Below are 22,326 nucleotides of genomic sequence, written 5' to 3'. Positions count from 1 at the left end.
TATCTGCAGAATAATAATTGAGGGTTACGTGAAGAAGGAAAAGCATGGAAGCCATGACGTTTGCCCTCCTCGATTGGTCCCATGGGCACATGCCAATGTATCACACAACACAAAGGAACCCTTCCTTCTCCTCCTTTTCTCCTTCACAAACCCTAGTGGTCCGACCCCACCCCCACACACCTTATCCCATCGATTCTTCGACCCTAATCTTCCCATCACTCGTGTCGGTCACATCACATTTAGCTCGGGCTGTGCCTCCTTGCCACTTTAATAAAGCAAAAGGATTCCATGGACACCACCAAACCAACCACTTTATCTACATCAACCGAGTCCTTCACTTCACCCCCGACATATGTAGAGAGAGAGAGAGAGAGAGAGAGAGAGAGAGAGAGAGAGAGAGAGAGAGAGAGCGAGAAGCTAAACTTGCACCGTGCTGATCCACAAGACCAAACTCTCCACTGCAGGATGCCGTCGTTGGTAGAGTCGCCAGGAATGGTGTCATTGCTCCGGCATGCTGCCGAGGAGCGGCGGTCCAAGCGGGGGGGCGGTGGGATGTTTCGGATGTTCAAGCTGCTCCCCATGCTGACTTCTGGTTGCAAGATGGTGGCGCTACTGGGCAGCAGGCCGGGCAAGGCGATGCTGGCCGACAAGGCGATCGCCGTCACCTTGTTCGGGTACCGGCGAGGAAGGATCAGCTTGGCGATTCAGGAGGATCCCAGGTCGCCGCCCTTCTTCCTCATAGAGCTGCCCATGCACACCAGCTTCCTCCACAAGGAAATCGACTCCGGCCTGGTGAAGCTGGCACTCGAGAGCGATACCAGGACGCACCGGAAGAAGCTGGTGGAGGAGTACGTGTGGGCGGTGTACTGCAACGGCCGGAAGTCGGGGTACTCGATCAGGAGGAAGAATGTCACCGACGAGGAGCGGCACGTGATGCAGCTGCTGAGGGGGGTGTCGATGGGCGCCGGCGTGTTGCCGTGCCTCTCCGAGAAGGACACAGCCGACGGGGAACTCACGTACATGAGGGGGCGGTTCGAGAGAGTGGTGGGATCCAAGGACTCGGAGTCGTTCTACATGATCAACCCCGACGGCTCCGGCGAGGCGGAGCTGAGCATCTTCCTGGTGAGGCTGAAGTAAAGGATTCTTCTCTGGCTCTCCATGCATGTATTATTCCTACGTACGTGCACTGCATGCATAGCCTGTGAATACAGGGGGATCATCATGATCTGTGTAGGTATCATCTCTTACTGTTCTTGCCTTCCATCTTTTTTAGCTTGGCTTGTATTTGGGGATTGGGACAGACACAAAAATCACGCATAAATCTCGCGTAAAATTGCGATCCAAATCAAACTTTTGATATATATATATATATATATATAGCTTGATGACATTATCTGCATAGCTTGATGCTTTGTACTTGTGATCTCGACACGTTACACTGATCAAATATATTAAAGCTCGGGCAAAGAGTAAGTGATGAAAATAAGATTCGACCTTGTAATGATATATTAAAGCTATAATTAAAGAAAATATTAGTGGGTTTAAGAAACTTAGCATGCTTGACTCTGGCTTTATTTCATGTTTTTCAAATCATCTAGCAATTACTAGTTATTAATGTCTTAATCATTGAAAATATTCGTCAAATGAAGATATCAAAAATATTCATGCATCCATTACTAAATATTGACTACTATGATATATACTAATATTGGCTAGTATAACGATAGGTTTGATTGTATCGCAACGAGTAGATGCTGACAAGTGAACCACCCGTAATATAAATCCGAGTTTCAAACAAAAAAAATAACAAAATTGAAGTTATGATGGATCTCAAGGAGAAGTCCAAACCCAAGAATGAGTTGGATATTACTATAATTTTCATCCCCAATGATATTGAAAAGTCCATCCCAACTGGATATTAGAATAATTTCCATCCCAGTGATGGATATAAGTATAATTCCCATGCCATTTTGAAAAGCCCAAAACCTAACATCTTTCACACAAAAAGTGAATAGCTTTTGAGGGCAATTGGCACCCCAAAGAGAGACATCTCCATACTTGTCTCAACAAGGAGGACAAGTGATCACCATTTTGGCAAACAAAACAACTTCAGTAGTGTTTAGGACACTAATGCTCAATCCACCATCACAGTTAGGTATAGTGACCTTATCCCAAGCAATGAGATACACCTCAAGTGTCTAGATGAGGAATATAAGACAAAGGAGAGAGTTGACAAAAATGATCTTGCCAATTATTCAGTTTGTTCTCAATCTAAAGCACAATTTGAACATGGGCAGAGAGAGGGCCTCTCCGAGGAGAATTGCCCTTCCTAAGCCTGAATACAATTGAAAACATAGACCAAACCCAAGCCTGCCCAACTTCATGTTGGGTTCTTGTCAGATTCATGAATCATGTCAAGTTTTGGCACCTCCAAGAGCAGGACATTGATCCAAAGAATGGTAATACTTTCTTAAAGCACCAGATCAGAAAATAGTATTTAAATATCTGGGAAACAAAAAGTTTTTATCTGCAGAATCCAACAAAATGTTTGAATGTATCCATGGCCAAAAAGCTCAGTTGTAAGTCTAAAGGAAAAGAAATGATTTGAGAGAATTTCTCATGTTTTTCCAGCTCAAGGGATCCGAAAACTTGTCTCCTCAGCCCCAACTGTATACCTGCAGCTGGAAAATGAATGATCAGATCGTATCATTTGCTTCATTTTCAGTAAAATAGACGGAAAAAAATCACAAACCTGAAAACTCTTTATGCTAATCAAAACTCTGATGTATAGGAGCCATGTATCCAGAAAATTCATGCAAAAAAATTCAGACAAAGCTCAGATTGCATCAGCCATTCCTATCCTGCAAAGATTATCATCAGAGGTGCAGTGTCGAGCTGATGCAAACACATGCTTGCCAGTGATTTCCTCGAAACTTTCAACTATTGATACTCGAAATCATTCCATAAACGTACATGTCATTCTTCTAGAAGCTTCAACAATAGAAGGTATGATCTACCTCGTTATTTTCTTCTGGTTTGACAGAGGTCTGGAACATTCTGGAATATGCCTTCCGTTCCTGGTCTCGTCTATCAGCAATCTGCAGCCAGCCGATTTAGCAAGAAGGGGAATTATCAAGATTGTCAAAGGCACTTCAGGCTTGATATTTACTTACCTTTTTCTTAGCAGCTGCAAGCTCTCTCTTTATGCCTCCTAAGAACATGAGGAAATCGACTCAATATCATATAAGTTGCAGCAGGTGAACGGATGTGCAGTGACAATGTTGCATACCATCATTCGGCTCTATCTCCAATGCATTCTTGAAGCTTTCAACTGCAGCATCCACGTCGTTAAGAGCCATGTATGCCTGGTAGAATTTCAATTGAATATCTTGCATGGTCATTAATTATATAAACAATTTTGTCAAATGAACATATCAATAAACCACAAGGCATATTCTAACAGCATGACATGCATTTGGCATGTGAAGATGCATTTAATTGCATTACATAAATAGAAAATATTAAATAATAAACAATCACAAGTATGTGCTACCTGTCCCTGAGGACATTCAAGAATAACAAGCATTTGCACATTGTACCCAAACATATGGCTCTACATGGATACAGAAACAAAGATGAATGGTTCATCTAACATATAGATCTGAGCATAAACTCAGGTTCACTCAAGATTGGATTCATCAGATGTAATCAACATCCAAACTGGTCAATCTTGTTGATGTAAATTCAAGAGAAGTTTGGAGCATATCAAACAGTCAAGGTCATAATTGCATCCCAAGTAACCAAACAAACATTTTGTTGCAGGTTTAAAAGTGTAGACTTAGTGTATGCTGTGAAAAGAGTTTTAGCGGTATATTCAACTTGAGAAAGGAAGTTACAAAGAGAACTTTTGAGTTGAAGCAAAGAGAAATGGTAATATATGTAAATTGCATTAGATTATTACTTGTCACATCAGCTGGATTACAACCAAACAAAATACAGATTTGTGGAAGGGGGATGACTGATTCAAAGAAATCAACATATCCAAAGACTATATAACAGCCTAGCACTGGCTCAAAGTATTGAAGAACTGAGTTGAAAATTAATATCAAGAAGATCCATAGGAATTTGCATGATAAAAATAAACCATTCCAAGAAAACTAACCTGACCTTGGCGGAAATAAGCTTTCGCATTACCCTCTCTTTCACGCAATGCAAAGTCAGCATCTAACAGGGAACCTTTCAGATCTCCCAACTTCAATTTGCAAGCCTAAAGAACAAGCCGGACCACCAAACCAAAAGAGTAAATACCATAGTGATCAATGAGATATTCAGGAAATATGTAATTCCAGAGCATTGTTTTCTATGTAACTGAACAGAAAGCAATCTTTAGATAGAAATTATTGCACACACTAAACGTGCAATAGAAGCAAGTTCATCAAAGTTCAAGTTGTCATAGACCATATGGTTGGATATATACCAGGGTGAAGAACTCCAAATGGCAGGTCAACCAAAAGTGTACATCCTACCAGCCTATAAATTTTTAACATTTTAAGATAATTCAACATTCACAACAATTATATCATGATATCTATGAAGAAAGAGGTTACACAGACATTATAGGAACCAAGCATACTAAAAGTCAGAAAATAGCATAAAAAAGCTTTATGAAATAAGAATAAGGTCATAAATTCAAGATAGCAGATACATAATTTATGAATATTCTGCTATTAAGAGTAACTTCCCAAACCTAAAGATACAGGTAATTAGCCCTCAACAACATATTCTTTGTCGAGGGTTTGCCATGCAGAAGAGCAGATTGGTTAGTGACAATAAGAGATCATTTAGGATAAGTTATCAATAGTGCCTTCATTAAAAGACAGGATATAAGAAATCAACAAGGTTATTAACCAAAATTATGAGATTTATTCTTAAATATCTAAAGCCGATGTTAATCAAAGGCAGGATAGTCAAAATTGACATAGAAAATGCATAAATTCCCTGGTCTTCATCTACGTTTTCAGTGCCTCCGGAAACATTTATATTATTCTAGAAATTGGCATTAATAGGTATTGCCATAAACATTTGTTGATAGAGAAGCTGGCAACAAAAAATGGTTGCACATAAGTTAAAAATTTAAAACACTCCAAATACATAAATTCTATATACATGAGCAAGATGTCTCCAATTATTCAAATCTATATAAAATAATATAATTATATTTTTAAAAATAATCATAAAATACAGACATTAAAAAATGTCTGACTTATTTGCAACAGTTTTGTCAAATAATATTGTCCAAATACAAGATGAGGAAAAGATCCAAAAGCAACAAGCTAAAAAATTTTCAGTCCAAATGGTCATTAAAACATTGCTCAAAACAAAAAATAAGACAGGGAATAGCTTTACTAGTTTATTACAAAGGGAATCATGAGCACAACCATGTCATAGATGTCCTATGGTCTTTGATCAAGAGACAAGGTGACATTGACCAATAGTCAGCTACTAAAGTTCTTTATGGGAAATGTTCCTGATTCAGGAAGGACTGTTCCAGGCTAGAAAACTCTTTCAGAACAAATCAACAATCGAGGAAAATGCCCTACTAAGATTTCATGTAGCAAAATTTTTCCTAGGGCAACACACAGGTCATATGTTGATGAAAGAGAGATAAAGATGTGCATATTGTGACTGGTGGAAAGACCTAGACGAGTCAGCAGCTAGGAAAAGGTAAAAACCAAACTTTTCAATCATTCACAATCTTCTCAGAAAAAAGGATCCATAAAATATTTGGTCATGGAAAGCTATTCTTTCATTAATTCCAGATTACAAGTATGAGGTTGTATATATTCAGTCTTTTATTTCAATCCAGCAGCACTAATTAAAGACAATGAAGGTTCAAGAACTAGTTAATTTATCTATGCAGTATGCGAGATCTTAGTTGGCTTTTTACCTTTTGAAAGATGGCAGACAAATTAATGAAATAATGACCAACAAAATGTCAAGTCATAAAAAATTCAAGAAGATTATGAGTGTACTCCCAAGGGAATTGAGACAAACATAAGGAATGGTCGAAGAGTGAAGAATGGACAGACAACAAGTAGCAAGAAGATGCCCCTTTTCTCCTTAGGGAAGAACGGCATGCATCTGATACTTTGGAGTCTGAACCTCTAAATTCGAATTTAAAAAATAATGCAAAGAAACTCTTTTTTCAAGTTTTCCAAAACAATTTCAATATCTCAACATCAAAAGTCAGAAATGATAAATATATCAAAATAAGATTTTAGCATTGTTGACCAATACATGTCATGTTGAAGAGCAATAACTTGGAACCATTTAGTAATTCCAGTCCTCCAAAAAGACCTTCATAATCCAAATAATCTTTTAAATTTAATTCTCAGTCAAAATTTACAAGTATATCAAACATATTCTGGAACTATGTAAGGAGAATCCAAAAGCAAGTTTTTATCATAAACAAAGCACTAGAATTCCTCAATCTGCTAGTTTAGTGTGTGGATAAGAACATAAAAGCTTACAGAACTATTTGTCAATATAATTGACTTAGTCTTCCGCAACAACAAACTCTTCTCTGCACAAATGAAAGTCAAGAAGAGCAGAGTGATTTAACTAAGTTAAAACAAGTTTTAGTTAGACAGCACAAAGAGCTAGAGAAAAGTTACTTGCCTTCATCAATCTCTTCCTTTTCCCAACATACGTCCAAGTAGCGCATAGCTTTCCTGTATTTTTTAAGAGCCATCTTATAATCTTGTTTCTGCAGGGGGTGTAAGTTTTTATAAGTTTTGTATCAGTACATATAAGCAATTCAACAAATATAAAGGATTTGCACAAAACAAGCCAAGCTGTCCAATTATGTACAAAATAATTAAACAAAACCCATAAGTGCTAGAGCAAGAAATAATAGAAGCAAAACCAAAATTAAATTAAATCTAATGACAAAAAAGAAAAAGAGAGAATAAGGGAGTAGCATCAAACAGGTTCCACCTTGAAGTAATCATTCCCAAATGTTTTAGCAGAGTTGACAGCGTTCATCCACCAAGAAACCTCACTCGGTTTGTCATCAAGGTCAAGAGGCCAATCAGCATAGAAGTCACCATCTCTGAAGAAGTTTGACACACCATCATCAGCCCCCTCAGGAAGTTCACCACAGTCAGCAATTACAACATCAACAGTGGGACAATCAGCATCACCAACAGGAGTGTGCTCAATTGAACGAACCACTCCCATACCCTTAAGAACCTTTCCAAACACAACATGTTTTCCATCTAGATGAGGTGTTCGAGTAGTAGTGATAAAGAACTGGGAGCCGTTGGTGTTAGGACCAGAATTGGCCATTGACAACATTCCTTTTCTTTCATGTTTCAATGCAAAGTTTTCATCCTCAAACTTTAATTCATATATCGATTCTCCTCCAGTACCATCACCTGCAGATATATCTCCCCCTTGTATCATGAAACCTTTAATGACACGATGGAAGCATGAACCCTGCAATGAACAGTTAGGAATCATTATACCGAAGAACGTTTACATTATCATTAAAAGTTGATTATCAGCAACATAAAACTATGGTCTTAAAAATCTAAAAAAAATTTCTTCCTGAAAACAGATGACGAGCATAGAGAAAAGTTCAATCATGATTCACAAATCTCATGCCAATCTTAATCGAGTCAAATGAAATCCTAACACCCACATTGAATTCACCAATGGTTTAGGGTGAAGCACATGATGAACTAAATATTAACAGGATCAACAGAACATAAAAACAAAAATTAATGAAGTAGCCACATCTCAAAAGATTAACACTATCATAATTTACCAAAGCCTTCCGAAGGTGAGCCTGTCAGTACCAAATAAAATGCATGAGGACCCTTAGGAAGCATTCAAGAAGTTTATTAAAGATAAAAGTATCAGCAACCTCTCTTAGTCATCACCAATGCAAAATGCCTTGTGCAAAGTATCAATATGTATAGGATTTAAGGTCAGGATTATCTTAGGTAAAAATTCTGTCTTTCTAGAAAATTCTGTCTTTCTAGCAAGAGGTTGGGTCTAATGATAATACAGGTCAAACCAAGGGATCCAAATCCACAGGCTAAACTTGCCAAGAGCAGGAACTAATACAACACAATATGCAAATCAAGGTAAAAGTCACAATTTTCAGAGAAGAAAATGGCATAGTTGACACAACAAAATTCTTAAAGATCGTAAATCATATGGCAAAGTATGAGAAGAAATATTAATTACAAAATATAAACATATAAATATCTTAACTATTGTAAAAAAATGACAATGTTTGGCGAAGAAGAGATAAATCTTCACGCAGCTCTAGCCCCTCGTAAAATACAATCTGATTTATTATCAGGTAAACATAATTTTTAACAAGAAATTAAAGAAAGGTTGCAAATAATCACCTATTCATTTTTCATAATCAATTAGATCAATAAGACTACTAATTATAAATGTTAAGGAATGTTTACTAATGCATACGCTAAACAACTGTCTACCTGAAGTTGACAGCTAAAGGAAACACTAGAAATTTATTTTGCTTGCTGGTCAGTAGACACTTCAGAGTTTAGACGCAGGATATACTTAGAGATGCTTGTTTGAAGCAGATGCCATTAGTGAATCCACATTACCCAGCAAAAATAAGGAAAAACAGTAAAATGTTCAATAGATGGGAAGCAGTAAGATTCATAACAAGCTTCAATACTAAACATAATCTTTGCTCGAAGATAATTTTAACTTCTTCAAGCAACAAAAGAAATTCTGATTTTCCAAGTAAAAGATTATAAAGGTGATGTGAAACAAAAAGGAAGAGAGAAGGAAGAAAAGAAGTGAGATATGGGAGGACAACAGAGAACTCTCTTTGTCAAGAGATACTAAGAGCTAAAAGCTTGAAGCCTTGAAATACACAAGTTTGATACGGTTCCAAAAACTAGATTGCCCCACCAATTTTCCTTCCCTCCCCTCTCATAGATCCCTTGTACATTGAATCTCTCAATCACCTCTTTAATGAGTCATAATTTATTAAAAGCCAAGCACAAATTACAATACATATTAAATTCATGATGTATCGTACTTTGGTGATTTTATATTTTTATAATTATCTCAAGATACGAATATTTTCTTTAAATTTGATAGGGTTAATCGATAAATCTCGAATGTTAAATGTGAAGTGAGTGCGAATATTAGGAGGAAGTTCAATCTTATAAGCAATGTCATTAATTCTCTTGAGGACTCGACCGGGACCAATTTTCTTCTCTTTGAGTTTATTATAAATTCTTGCAGGAAAATATTCTTTTTTCAAAAAGACCCAAACAAGATCTCCTTCTTATTTGCCTTCACACGACGATGCTTGTTGGCCTTTTTTTTGTAAACTAGGTTGCTAGCTTCAAGTGTCTTCTTTACTTTTTCATGAATTTTGTCATGGTAATAGCAAAATCCTCTCCCTTTGAACTTGATAAAGGTGATTCATGCATTTTAGCAAGGTCTAGATAATGAAGTAAAATACAACCATAAACAATCTCAAATAAACTCTTGCCCGTAGAACGATTAACCATAGAGTTATAAGCAAATTCAGCACGAGGTTGCATGAGATCCCATTGTTTTGGTCTCTTTGCAACAAAGCATCATAGCAAATTATCGAATGTCTTATTAACAACCTCAGTTTGTTATCTGTTTGAGGATGATAAGTACTACTATATAATAGGTTGGTGCCAAATTTCTTATATAAACTTTTCCAAAAATAAGTAAGAAATTTAGTATCTCTATCTGATGTGATAGACTTAGGAATTCCATGAAGTTTGACCACTTCATTGAATTAAAGGTTAGCAATATAATAAGCATCTATGATCTTTTTGCAAGGAATAAAATGTTCCATTTTGAAAAATCGATCAACAACAACAAAGATAGACTATGTACGTCTTTAAGTTTTCTGTAGATCAATCACAAAATCCATACTTATGTCTTCCCATGGAGTATTAGGAATTGGAAAAGAAGTATATGCACTAAGATTCTAAGTTTGTCCTTTTGAAGTTTGGCATATTCTTTATCTTTTCACATGGCATGCAACATCTCGGTAGATTGTAGACCAAAAATATTTTGATTTAACGAGAAGGATTATTTGATCTCTCCCAAAATGACCTCCTAATCCACCATAGTACAGTTCTTGAATAATATGCTCTCTTAGAGAACATTTAGGAATACAAAGTTGAGTTCCACGAAAAATAAAACCATCTTCGATAACATAATCTTCATGATGACTCTTCGTGCATAACTCATGTTTCTTCAAAATCTTCATCATTAGAGTAAGTATTTCTTATTGTATCAAATCCTTCTAATTGGGCACACATAGTATTAAGAAGCACCAATCGTCGACGGAGTGCATCGACTACTTTATTACATATTCCATTCTTATGCTTAAAGACAAAAGTATACTCTTGTAAAAATTCCATCTATCTTACATGTCGCCTATTAAGATTTGCTTGAGAATTTATATATTTAAGAACTTCATGATTAGAATTTAAGATAAATTCTCTTTGGATTAAATAAGGTCTCCTCACAGTGCTTGAACAATAGCATAAAATTCAATATCATAGGTTGAATAGTTCTTTCTTGTATTGTTCAGCATTTCACTAAAGAATACAAATGGATATCCTTCTTGGCTAAGTACTCTACCAATGCCCACATTAAAGGCATCACAATCAACTTCAAATATTTTTAAAAAATCCGATAATGCAAGAACACGAGCAGTGGATAATTTCACCCTTAGTAGTTCAAAACTATTGTTTGCCTTAGTTGTCCATTGAAACACTCATTTATTTATGCAATAAGTTAAAGGAGCTATAATAGTACTGAAATTCTTAATAAATCGATGAAAAAGGATGTCAATCCATGAAAACTCTGAACATCTTGTAGGGATGTTAGTGTTGGCTACGTCTTGTCACGAACGGTCGTCGCGCACCCGCAGCAACTCCGTTCAACGAACCGTTCATTGTTCTAATCTACATGTACAGCTACTTGGCAGCATGTTTTGGCTTGGTTTTGAGTCCTTTTGCTTGTAAAAATGTAAGTTCGAACAAGTTGCAGCGCTACAGTACGACTGCTCACCGAACCGAGCAAAACAACCCAAAACAGCTCCGTTTTCGCGTGCCATGGGCTGATTTCTGCAGCCCACTGCTGCACGCGAAACGTCAACCATCTCAGCACCCTGGAACCACCCGGGTGGTACAGGGCTGGATGGGGCTTCGGTATAGTGTCGGGCGTTGAACACTCTTTCGCAAGTTCGCACGTTACCTTGACGGGAACTTGTTGTCGCGCCCGGCACCCGGTGAGCAACTGTTTATGGACTTGCAACTGTTCGTTTAACCTTCTAAAGTCCTTGTTTTCCCCCTCTCCCTCTTTTCTCTTGTGCACGCAAGGTGCTCGCTGAATTGCTTGTAAAGCTTCCCCTTTTCGCGAGACGTCGGGACTTGTCCGTCGCTCATTCTTCGAACTAATCAACTTTCTCTTTTTACAGGTCCTTCGGGACCTACGAGAGGTTGCAAGTGGGCTGATCTTTATGGACGCAAATCGCAAGGGCGAAGCGCGACTTAGGCAATGCAAGCTAAGTTCGCGTCTTTACCGCAAGGGTGCCTCGCGACTAGGCAACGCAAGCTAAGTTCGCATCTTTACCACAAGGGTGCCTCACACCTTAGGCAATTCCAGCTAAGGTCGTGACATTGTGGCATCAGAGCGGGCAAGCACTTCGAGCGAGCAACGAAGGAACTTCGCAACTTCGCCATGGCAAAGCATCGTGGCGAATCAAACAAGACGGGGCAAGCCGGACCCTTGCCCCAAGTAGCCGCAGGTGGGCTGCAAGTGCACATTCACTCGCATGTTGTTGGAGCCTCTTAGGAGGAGCGCGACAGCGAACATGATGAGCGAGAAGTTGGCTACTCTCCGTGAGCGAAAGAGGCGCAATCTGGAGCGCCAATCGAGAAAAAGAGTCATAAGGAGAGACTCACAACGGCGGAAACCCACTTGGATGTTCTCGAAGCGAGCTTGGAGGAACTGTACCATGGCCAACGAAGGCTTGTTGGGGTAGAGAGCTCGCAAGAAGAAGCAGAGTCCAGGATCGACAAGGTTGAGGCCCTAATCGACTGATTGTTAGATGACACCAAAGACTCTGTGCAACACCTGCAGGAAGTTGTGGCGGAACTCACTTCGAGGGTGACCATGCTCACAAGGGCACTAAATGCGGGAGGAAGCAACATCTGTGTTGCACCGCCACAAAACTTAAGGGCACCCGAGCCTCATGGTTATGGAGGGGCCAGAGATGCAAAAGAGCTCGAGAATTTCGTATTCGATATGGAGCAATACTTCCGAGCTACGAGGCCTGATTCTGAAGAAACCAAAGTCTCTATGGCGACCATGTATCTGAACGGAGATGCAAAACTTTGGTGGCGAACACGTTGAGAGGAGATCCAACAAGGTCGGTGTCGAGTTGACATATGAGAGGACTTGAAGCGGGAGTTGAGAACTCAGTTCCTACCGGAGAACACCGAGTTCGTCGCAAGAAGGAAATTGAGACAACTTCGCTAAAATGCTTCCATTCGAGACTACGTGAAGCAATTTTCTGCACTAATGCTGGACATCCAAGACATGTCCGAGAAGGATAAGCTGTTCAGCTCCCTCGATGGTTTGAAGCCATGGGCGCAACAAGAACTACATCGAAGGAATGTTGCCGATTTGATCGGGGCAATTGCTGCCGCAGAAAGGCTCACTGACTTCGTTTCCTCTGAAGACCCGGGAAGAAGGAAACAATCTTCAAGCAATCGCCCTCTAAAATATTCTCGAGGGAAGGAGCTCGGGAGCGAACAAAAGAAGAAGAGTTCCCACAAAGGGCCAAGCCCGGAAGGCAAGGCCCCGAAACCTGGCGAATGCTTCTTGTGCGGAGGGCCGCATATGGTGAGGGAGTGCCCATAAAAACAAGCACTTAATGCTTTAGCAGCTTCCATCCATCCCCCCAAATCGGGACAAGGGCAAGGCTGTCGCTCTTAGTTCGAGTAGTTCTGAATCCAGCAGCCACGGCGAGGAGTCGCAAGGACCCCGGATGGGAGCAATGCGTTTGTTGAACACCATGCGAGGTCAAGTGGGGGAGAACACGAAGACAAAGCTACAAAAAGCAGGAAGTGGTGAGCTGATGTACGTAGACATCAAGCTAAATGGCCAAACGACCCGTGCAATGGTGGACACGAGTGCTACCCACAACTTTATTACCGATTGAGAAGCAAAGTGACTTGGGCTGATCTTAGAGGAGAGCCCAAGTCGAATGAAGGCGGTGAGCTCGGAGTCCCCATCAAGATTAAAACATGAAGCGGGAGCACGAACATGATGGCGGTACCATTGGACGACTTCCAAGTGATCCTTGGAATGGAGTTTATGAACGCGGCGAAGTTGGTGCCAATTTCGTTCCTAAACACCCTATGCATGATGGGGGGTGACGACCCCTATGTGGTTCCCGTTTCTCGGAGAGGAACCAAAGATCCCCAATAGATATCGGCATTACAACTGAAGAAGGGGGTACGAAAAGGCGAACTAACATTCGTGGCTGCTATGAAGCTAGAGCCACTCGACGAGAAGGCCTTTCATGAACCTGCTGTGGTGGCGAACGTCTTGAAAGAGTTCATTGATGTTATGCCACCCGAGTTGCCAAAGACTCTTCTGCCACGCAGAGGCGTGGATCACAACATCGAGCTGGAGCCAGGAGTAAAGCCTCCTGCGAGACCACCCTACCGCATGCCCCCGCCAGAGTTAGCAGAACTCAGAAAGCAGTTAGGTGAACTGCTAAGCGGTGGTCTTATTCACAGCTCTAAAGCACCATTAGGAGCTCCCGTTCTCTTCCATAAGAAATAAGATGGGAGCCTTCGACTATGCGTCAATTACCGAGCCCTCGGCAAAGTGACGATGAAGAACAAGTGTCTCATCTCGCTCATCGCGAACTTGTTCGACCAATTGGGCAAAGCCAAGTATTTCTCAAAACTCGACCTTCGTTCGGGGTATTGGCAGGTGCGCATTGTTGAAGGCGACGAAGCAAAGGCGACCTGTGTGACCAGGTATGGAGCGTTTGAGTCCATACAGATCGAAGGTGCAAGCGGTTGCGGAATGGCGAACTCCAAAGAAGGTGCCAAAGTTGAGATCCTTCCTTGGCTTCGTCAACTACTATCGACGCTTCTTAGCAGGATATTTGAAGCGTGCAAGTCCATTGACGGAGTTGTTGAAGGAGCAGCCTTGGAGGTGGTCGGATAAATGTGAGATTGCATTCCAAGATCTAAAGACTGCTGTATTAGAAGAACCAGTGCTTAAATTGCTGAACTATGGGGAGGCCTTCGAAGTCCATACAGATGCTTCATACTTCGCTATTGGGGGAGTACTCATGCAAGAGGGTCATCCGATGGCCTACGAGAGCAGTAAACTCAACGAGACCGAGTGACGGTATCCGGTGCACGAGAAGGAGATGACAACGGTGATCCACTGTCTACGAGTTTAGCGACACTACCTTCTTGGATCGCGATTTGTACTAAGGACAGACAACATCGCTTTAAGCTATTTCCAAACTTAGAAGAAACTCTCCCCAAAACAAGCACGATGGGAGGACTTCCTGACTGAGTTTGATATGGTAATGGAGTACAAGCCCGAAAAGGCAAATGTCGTAGCCGATGCATTGAGTCGAAAAGTGGAGCGTGTGAATGTCGTACAATTGGAGGGCAGAGGCCAAGCAAGTCAGTTGCACTCCAACTTCCTTTCCAGGATCAGGGATGGACTGTACAGTGATCCCCAGACAGAAGCCCTGATACAACTCATTAAAGAAGGCAAGGCACGATGGTTTTGGGTCCAGGAGGGACTCGTTTACACCAAAGGGAATAGGGTTTATGTTCCTTGAGTGGACAATCTGAGACGTGACCTCTTAAGAGAGTGTCATGATTCCCTTTAGGCTGGACACTCCGGCATTCACAGAACCTTGGCTCTCGTGGAGAGGGCCTTCTATTGGCCGAAGATAAGGATTGATGTGGAGGAATATGTTCAAATATACCTCACTTGCCAGCAAGGCAAGATGGAGCAACGAAAGCCGATGGGACTTTTGGAGTCGTTGCCCATACCAGAAAGGCCATAGGAGAGCATTTCCTTGGACTTTATATCAAGCTTGCCCGCAGTAGGGAGACTCGGATCGATACTCGTGGTGGTCGATCGATTTTCAAAGTATGCAATTTTCATTGCTGCTCCCCTATACTGTTCAGCGGAGGAGGCGGCCAAGTTGATGATGAAGGATGCGGTGAAGTATTGGAGAGTCCCGCACAATATCATCAGTGATCGAGACGCTCGGTTCCTGGGACGATTCTGGACCGAGCTATTCAAAGTGTTGGGGTCCAAGTTCAACTTCTCCACAAGCCTCCACCCCCAGACAGATGGCCAAACCGAAAGGATAAACTCGCTCCTAGAGCAAGCTCTTCGGCACTACATGAGTGCCAACCAACGAGATTGGGTGAAGTTGTTGGACATTGCCCAATTCTCCTACAACTTACAGCGGAGCTCTGCGTCCAACAAGAACCCCTTCGAGATCATTACAGGACAACAACCGTCAACTCCTCACACCATGGCAATCGAGTATACTAGGAGTAGTCCGTCAGCTTACCACTTCGCAAAGGAGTGACACTGAAATGCAGATATTGTGCAGGCTTACTTGGAGAAGGCGGTAAAAAGGATGAAGAAGTGGGCAGACTTGGGAAGGCGACCGCAAGAGTTCAAGGTCGGCGATTTGGTGCTGGAAAAGCTTCAACCAGCATCACTCCAATTCTTTAGGAACAAAGTACACAAAGGATTGGTGCGCAAGTATGAAGGGCCATTCCCAATTATCAACAGGGTGGGCAACGTCTCCTACAAGTTGCAGCTGCCGGCGTGGTTCAAAATTCACAATGTTCTTCACGCCAACAACCTAAAAGCCTACCACTCGGATCTGCAAGATGTTTCCCGAAGTGTTCCAACTCAGCTACCCCCCACCAGTGTCCTACGAGAAGCGAGTTGAAACTATTTTAGCGGATCGCAAGATAAAGCTACCCAATGGAGCTGAGCAGACCAAGTACTTGGTGAAGTGGTGAAAGCTTCCCCGAACTGAAGCCAGTTGGGAGCCCGAAGATGCCCTGCAACATGAAGAAATAATTATTAACAACCACCAACAAGCGTCGATAAGGGCGTCAACAGATTGAGTGGGGGAGAATGTCACGAACGGTCGTCGCTCACCTGCAACAACTCCGTTCAACGAACCGTTCGTCGCTCTAATCTACATGTACAGCTGCTTGGCAGCATATTTTGGCTTGGTTTTGAGTCTTTTTGCTTGTAAAAATGTAAGTTCGAACAGGTTGTAGTGCTACAGTACGATTGCTCACCGAACCGAGCAAAACAGCCCAAAACAACCCAAAACAGCTACGTTTTCGCGTGCCACAGGCTGATTTCTGCAGCCCACTGCTGCACGCGAAACGTCAGCCATCTTAGCACCCTGGAACCACCCAGGTGGCACAGGGCTGGATGAGGCTTCGGTATAGTGTCGGGCGTTGAACACTCTTTCGCAAGTTCGCACGTTACCTTGACGGGAACTTGTTGTCACGCCCGGCACTCGGTGAGCAGCTATTTATGGACTTGAAGCTGTTCGTTCAACCTTCTAAAGTCCTTGTTTTCCCCCTCTCCCTCTTTTCTCTTGTGCACGCAAGGTGCTCGCTGAATTGCTTGTAAAGCTTCCCCTTTTCGCGAGACGTCGGGACTTGTCCGTCGCTCGTTCTTCGAACTAATCAACTTTCTCTTTTTACAGGTCCTTCGGGACCTGCGAGAGGTTGTAAGTGGGCTGATCTTTGCGGACGCAAATCGCAAGAGCGAAGCGTGACTTAGGCAATGCAAGCTAAGTTCGCGTCTTTGCCGCAAGGGTGCCTTACGCCTTATGCAATGCCAGCTAAGGCCGCGACAGTCTGGATAACTTTAATCTTCTCATAATCCACTTGAATACTTGTAGGGGTTAAGATGAAGCCTAGAAAAGCTAGGCTAGAGGTCATGAATGAGCACTTCTTGATATTTACAAATAACTTTTCTGCCTTCAAGATTGATAGGATAGTTCTTAATTGTTCATTATGATTAAGTTTGTTGCAACTATAAATAAAAATATTATCAAAGTAAATAATAACAAGCTTCCCAATATAAGGACATAGAATTTGATTCATTACCCTCATGAAGGTGCTATGAGCATTTGAAAGTCCAAATGGCATAACTAGTCATTCATATAAATTTTCTCGAGTCTTGAAAGTAGTTTTTCATTCATCTCCTAGTTTAATACGGATTTGGTGATAACTGCTTTGAAGATCAATTTTAGAGAAAATTTAAGCACCAGCAAACATATCAAACATATCCTCCACACGTAGAATAGGAAATATGTACTTGATGGTAATTCGATTGATAGCTTGACCATCAATGCAAATCTATCAAGTTTCATCCTTCTTTAGAGTCAATAAAGTTGGAATGGCGCACAGACTTAAACTTGCCTGAATAAAACCCTTGTGCAATAGATCCATAACTTGTTTATTCAACTCTTCATGTTCTTTTGGGCTCATCCGACAATGAGATTTGTTTGGAAAGATTGCTCCAAGAGTTAGATCGATTTGATGTTGAATGTTTCAAATAGGAGGCAAGCCACCAAGAAGTTCTTCAGAGTGTATGTCCTTGAATTCCTCCAAAATGGCTTCTACTTCACGAGGAATTTCTATAAGCTGCATGGATTCTTTAGCAACTAACATAAATATAAGTCCAATTTCTTCGCTTTATCTTGTAAACTTATTTTAAGGAAGTTATTTCCCTACCTTTGGGTTAAAGGTTTGGGAGCAAATTCTTCTTTGCATAGCAAAAGCACAATTCTAACTCCATTAAATTTAAAAGTATAGGTTTTCTTTCTATCATCATGGATAACACACTTATGATAAGACCCTAAAGTCTTATCGTCGCTCTGATACCAAATGATAAGACCCTAAAGTCTTATCATTTGGTATCAGAGCGACGATAAGACTTTAGGGTCTTATCATTTGGTATCAGAGCAACGATCCTTGGCGCAGCCCGCCGCAGCCTTACGTCCCTTCTTCCCCACCACCACTACAAGGCAACTCTTTCTTCATCGTTGTCGCTGTTTCCCCAACCAGCGACCTTCGACCACCGCTCGACCTCCTCGCGTCCCCATCCTTTTCTCTTCTTCTTTTTTACGATAAGACTTTAGGGTCTAATCATTTGGTATCAGAGCATCCCCATTTCTTCCATTTCTTCTATGATAAGACCTTAGGGTCTTATCATTTGGTATCAGAGCATCCTCATTTCTTCTATTTCTTCTATGATAAGACCTTAGGGTCTTATCATTTGGTATCAGAGCGACGATAAGACTTTAGGGTCTTATCAACTTATCATATTGTCATGGTCTTCTCAAGAGTATATGGCCAACATTTATCGGTACTACATCATACCACATCATCTTTATAATTTTTGCCCATCTAAAAAGAAACTAGGCATCGATTAGTAACTCGTACCTCATTACCTTTCTTGAATCATGCAATTCAATATGGTTTAGGATATGATTCTATCTTGAGCTTGAGCTTGTCCACCATATCTTAAGACACAATACTCACAACTATCACCATCAATAACAAGAAAACAAACTTTGCCTTAAGACCTGCAGCATGTCTTGAAAATATTATTTCATAATCATTCTTCATTAGAATCATCTCTTAGACTAGCAAGTACTCTATGGATTACCAAACATTCACCTTCGAGTGTAATTTCTTCATAAGCCTCCTTAGGGTATTCATCATATATTGGTTCTCCAATATCATCAAGTTGTTCATTGGCATCTTCTTTTTCGATAAAGTTGACTCGTGCATCAGTTTGCCTATTCGGGCACTCGTTTATGTAGTGTTCTACATGTTTACATTTGAAACAAGTAAGAAGGTGACTGATGCGACTAGATTATCCTCCACAATTGGTAGGAGTTAGTTTGGATGCATTTTTTATAATTCTACTAGCTTTTGTTCCAGTACCACAGTACCATTATAACGAGCTGAGTGAACTTTAGAAGAGGAATGTAAAGGAACATTAGAATACCTCTTTGCTTCACTTCTAGCAAGTTTTGCTTTAACTTTTAGTGATAATTGATAAGCATCGGATAACCTCCATAATTGTTGCATCTCCACTTCATTTCGAATAATATCTTGCAATAAGTTGTTTTTCCATCTCTTGAGTGTTATTTCGGGCCATCAACTTGTTGAATTCTTTATTGTGGTTGATGATGATTTTGCTACCTTGCTGAAGATTATTAAATTGTGAAAAGAGAGTTTGAACATAATCATATAGAAGAAAATTCTTACGGAGCCGAGATTTCATCTTCTCCCAAGATGAAATCTTCATCTTCCCTTTCCGAAGGTTCATCTCTTGCACCTTGTCCCACCAGATTAAAGCATAACCTCGAAGCATTGTAACAATTAATTTTACTTTTTGATCTTCAGGTATCTCCTTGTATTCAAAGAATTTCTCAACGACACTAAGCCAATCAAGAAACTCTTCAGGTTGAAATCAATCTTGATGTTATCATTTGCATGAAAAGACCTATCCATGGATGAGTCTCCTACAACTTATTTGAAAGTAAAAGGATTCAAGTCTTCGAATCCATCACTTGCGTAACCATAGCTTGAGCCTCTAGAGCCATGGATTTATTGATGTTCGAGGCAAATGGTAAACTCTTTAGCTGGTCTCCTTAGTGCTTCAGTTTTTGCATATCTTTCATCTATATTTGGTTGCATTATTATTTTGCCGCATCGCCCTCTGCCTCTTCTAGTTGCCATAAGAAGGAAGTGCACCAAGAATGTAGCAAGACTATGATACCAAAAAATGTGAAACAAAAAGGAAAAAAGAAGAAGAGGGTGAGAAAACAATTGAGATATGAGAGGACAAAAGAGAACTCTATCTTTTTCAAGAGATACTAAGAGCCAATAGCTCGAAATACAAAAGTTTGATAAGGCTTCAAAAACTAGAATGCCTCACCAATCCTCCTTCCTTCTCCTTTTATAAATCCCTTGTACATTGAATACCTCAACCACCTAATTAATGAGTCACGATTTACTAAAAATCAAGCATAAATTATAATACATATTGAATCCATAGTGCATTATAGGTTTTGAATTTTCATAATTATCTCAGGATACAAACTATTTTCTTAAAATTTGATAAGATTGGACATAGAATTCATTGTCTTTCAACTTGAGAGCATTCAATGCTAACCATGCACTGCATTGTCACAGTTGATGGGAAGCACTAAAAGTTTATGCAATTTGGTGGTTTTGTTAACATCCCTATCAACAGACTGTTCATTAGATGGGAAGCAGTAAGATTCATAAAAAGATTCAATTACTAAACAGAATCTTTGCTTGAAGATATTCTTAACTTCTCCAAGCATTAAGGGAGATTCTGATTTTCCAAGTAAAAGATTTTAAAGGCTACAAACATAGTTAATTAAATACGTTGCAAATTTAAGTTCATGTTAACCTTCAGTAAACAAAGGTGCCAAACTTCCTACGTTTCATGTAAAATTTCACTTTCCAAGTCAGAAAAGGAAGTATTGACAAAGATACATAAATTAGGCATACAACTACAAAAAGGATCAGAATTATCATGAAAGAAGAAAGAATTTACTTATTTAACTTCTACAATGACTAGAAATGAAAAATAAAAGTGATAGAGCACAGGACGTACTAGGAAGTCTACTGCCTACCATACATTTCCTTGCTCATTATTTCCTCTTTGGTAGTGTCAATTATCAAAGAAAACTAATGTTAAGAATCCAGAAAGTGGTCAAGATAAGGGCGTCCAAAGGAACACAGCCTCGGATATTCAGTGAGTAAACCAGACAGTATCAGTTATTAAAACAGAGTATGATGATCCCTAACACACTGATATTCTTCATGTTCTCCTGAACAACTATATGTTGCGATATCTGTTTCAAGAGAAGCCCAAAGGGTTTCAGAAGTAGATATCATGTAAGCATCACAGCAAGCCTGTGACCAATTCCTTAAAATATTACCGATCATATTAGTGAAACCTATGCATAAAAAAAGATACTTAAAAAAAAGTATGCATAAAAGCTGTGTCAAAAATCTTAAATTTCGATACATAAGTTCACATAAAAGTTCTATCTCAAAAATCTTAAATTTTAAATCCCTAAATGTGTTTGTCTTCACGGTTTTAGGCCATCAAAGATGACAAAGGATAATGTCTTCCCACGGAAAGTTTCTTCCTCTAGGTGTTCAGATATTCCCTCTCTGACTCCCCCAAACCACTATAAAGAAATCACTAAGAAAAAAGGAGAAATATATGAAAAATTAAAAAAATACGAGAGAAGAAAAGGAAAATTCTCGTCGTCCGAATGTTCCTCTAATAGTGCACTGGTAAGCCCATGGTAGAACCATTTCCAATCCAGAAACAAGACGATAATACCCCCACCACGACTCAAAGACCGAGACAAAGGCCACACTTTTCAGTTTTCCCCCATGATTTCGCAACAACCCCAAGGGCAAACTAACAAGGACAACAAAGAAACAAACGGGGGCGAGACTGGATGGATTGGAAGAGAGGGATAAAACGGGAGCACCTTGAGGTGGAGGGGAACGCCGGTATTGGGCCCGACGCCCTTCTCTCCGGTGCAGAGCGCCCTAAAGTTCTCCGCAGTCCTCGGTACCACTCCAGCGAAGAGCTCCACCACGATCCGCCCCTCCATGTCCCCTCCGATGGTAACGTCCATGTAGCACCGGGGGTTCCGCTTCGCCCCCGCCTCCGCCTCCACCTCCGCCGGGGCATCACCCTCGCCTACCTCCATCTCGCTCCCGGCTGCCCACAAGAGTAAACCCTAATCTTCCCTCCTCTCCTCCCTCACCTCGTCTTCTCTATGTGGGCGGCGCGAGGAAGAGGAGGAGCGCTTCTTGCATTTGATTTAAACTGCAGAGAGCCTCTCTCTCATTAATGGCCCCAACGGGGAAACCCATTTAACTATTGGTCAGCGCAGCAATTAATGGTGGTCCCAGTGGGTACTGTTGTGATCCTGGCATTTATTGCTTTGCTCTCACACTCTCGAACCATCTGGTGATAGATTATTATACTTCCTATTTTAATTATCTTTTTATTTGATTATTTTATTTTTCTAAAAAAATAATTAACATAGATAAAATCATAATAGATTATGGTTCTTCATATACTCATAATTATATGACC

At 40.5% G+C, this 22,326-nt stretch overlaps 2 protein-coding genes across 11 annotated transcripts; one reads left to right on the top strand and one right to left on the bottom strand.

The window, feature by feature from the left end:
• Positions 1-357: 357 nt before the first annotated feature.
• Positions 358-1,388, top strand: LOC135611666 (protein MIZU-KUSSEI 1-like). Its single transcript, XM_065107311.1, has one exon. The coding sequence runs from the start codon at positions 466-468 to the stop codon at positions 1,135-1,137; it is 672 nt and encodes a 223-aa protein (XP_064963383.1). The 5' UTR covers positions 358-465; the 3' UTR covers positions 1,138-1,388.
• An 841-nt stretch (positions 1,389-2,229) lies between these two features.
• On the bottom strand, positions 2,230-22,051 carry LOC103984023 (peptidyl-prolyl cis-trans isomerase CYP40). Of its 10 annotated transcripts, none has more exons than XM_065108108.1 (10): positions 21,710-22,051; positions 6,997-7,497; positions 6,679-6,766; positions 6,531-6,583; positions 4,163-4,267; positions 3,290-3,365; positions 3,174-3,211; positions 2,974-3,098; positions 2,753-2,861; positions 2,230-2,681 (listed from the first exon to the last, which is right to left on the bottom strand). In XM_065108108.1, exons 1-8 carry the CDS (start codon positions 21,932-21,934, stop codon positions 2,994-2,996), a joined length of 1,191 nt encoding a protein of 396 aa, XP_064964180.1. In that variant the 5' UTR covers positions 21,935-22,051; the 3' UTR covers positions 2,230-2,681; positions 2,753-2,861; positions 2,974-2,993. The 10 variants fall into 10 exon arrangements, with proteins under 10 accessions (XP_064964180.1, XP_064964179.1, XP_018681475.2 ...); XM_065108107.1 differs by having other exon boundaries at positions 2,230-2,675; XM_018825930.2 differs by having other exon boundaries at positions 2,230-2,675; positions 2,753-2,856.
• Positions 22,052-22,326: the final 275 nt, after the last annotated feature.

This window comes from Musa acuminata, chromosome BXJ2-5, assembly GCF_036884655.1.
Source record: "Musa acuminata AAA Group cultivar baxijiao chromosome BXJ2-5, Cavendish_Baxijiao_AAA, whole genome shotgun sequence".
NCBI lineage: Eukaryota > Viridiplantae > Streptophyta > Magnoliopsida > Zingiberales > Musaceae > Musa > Musa acuminata.
Note: the sequence above shows the minus strand (reverse complement) of the source record. Positions and strands in the feature narration are given on the sequence as shown.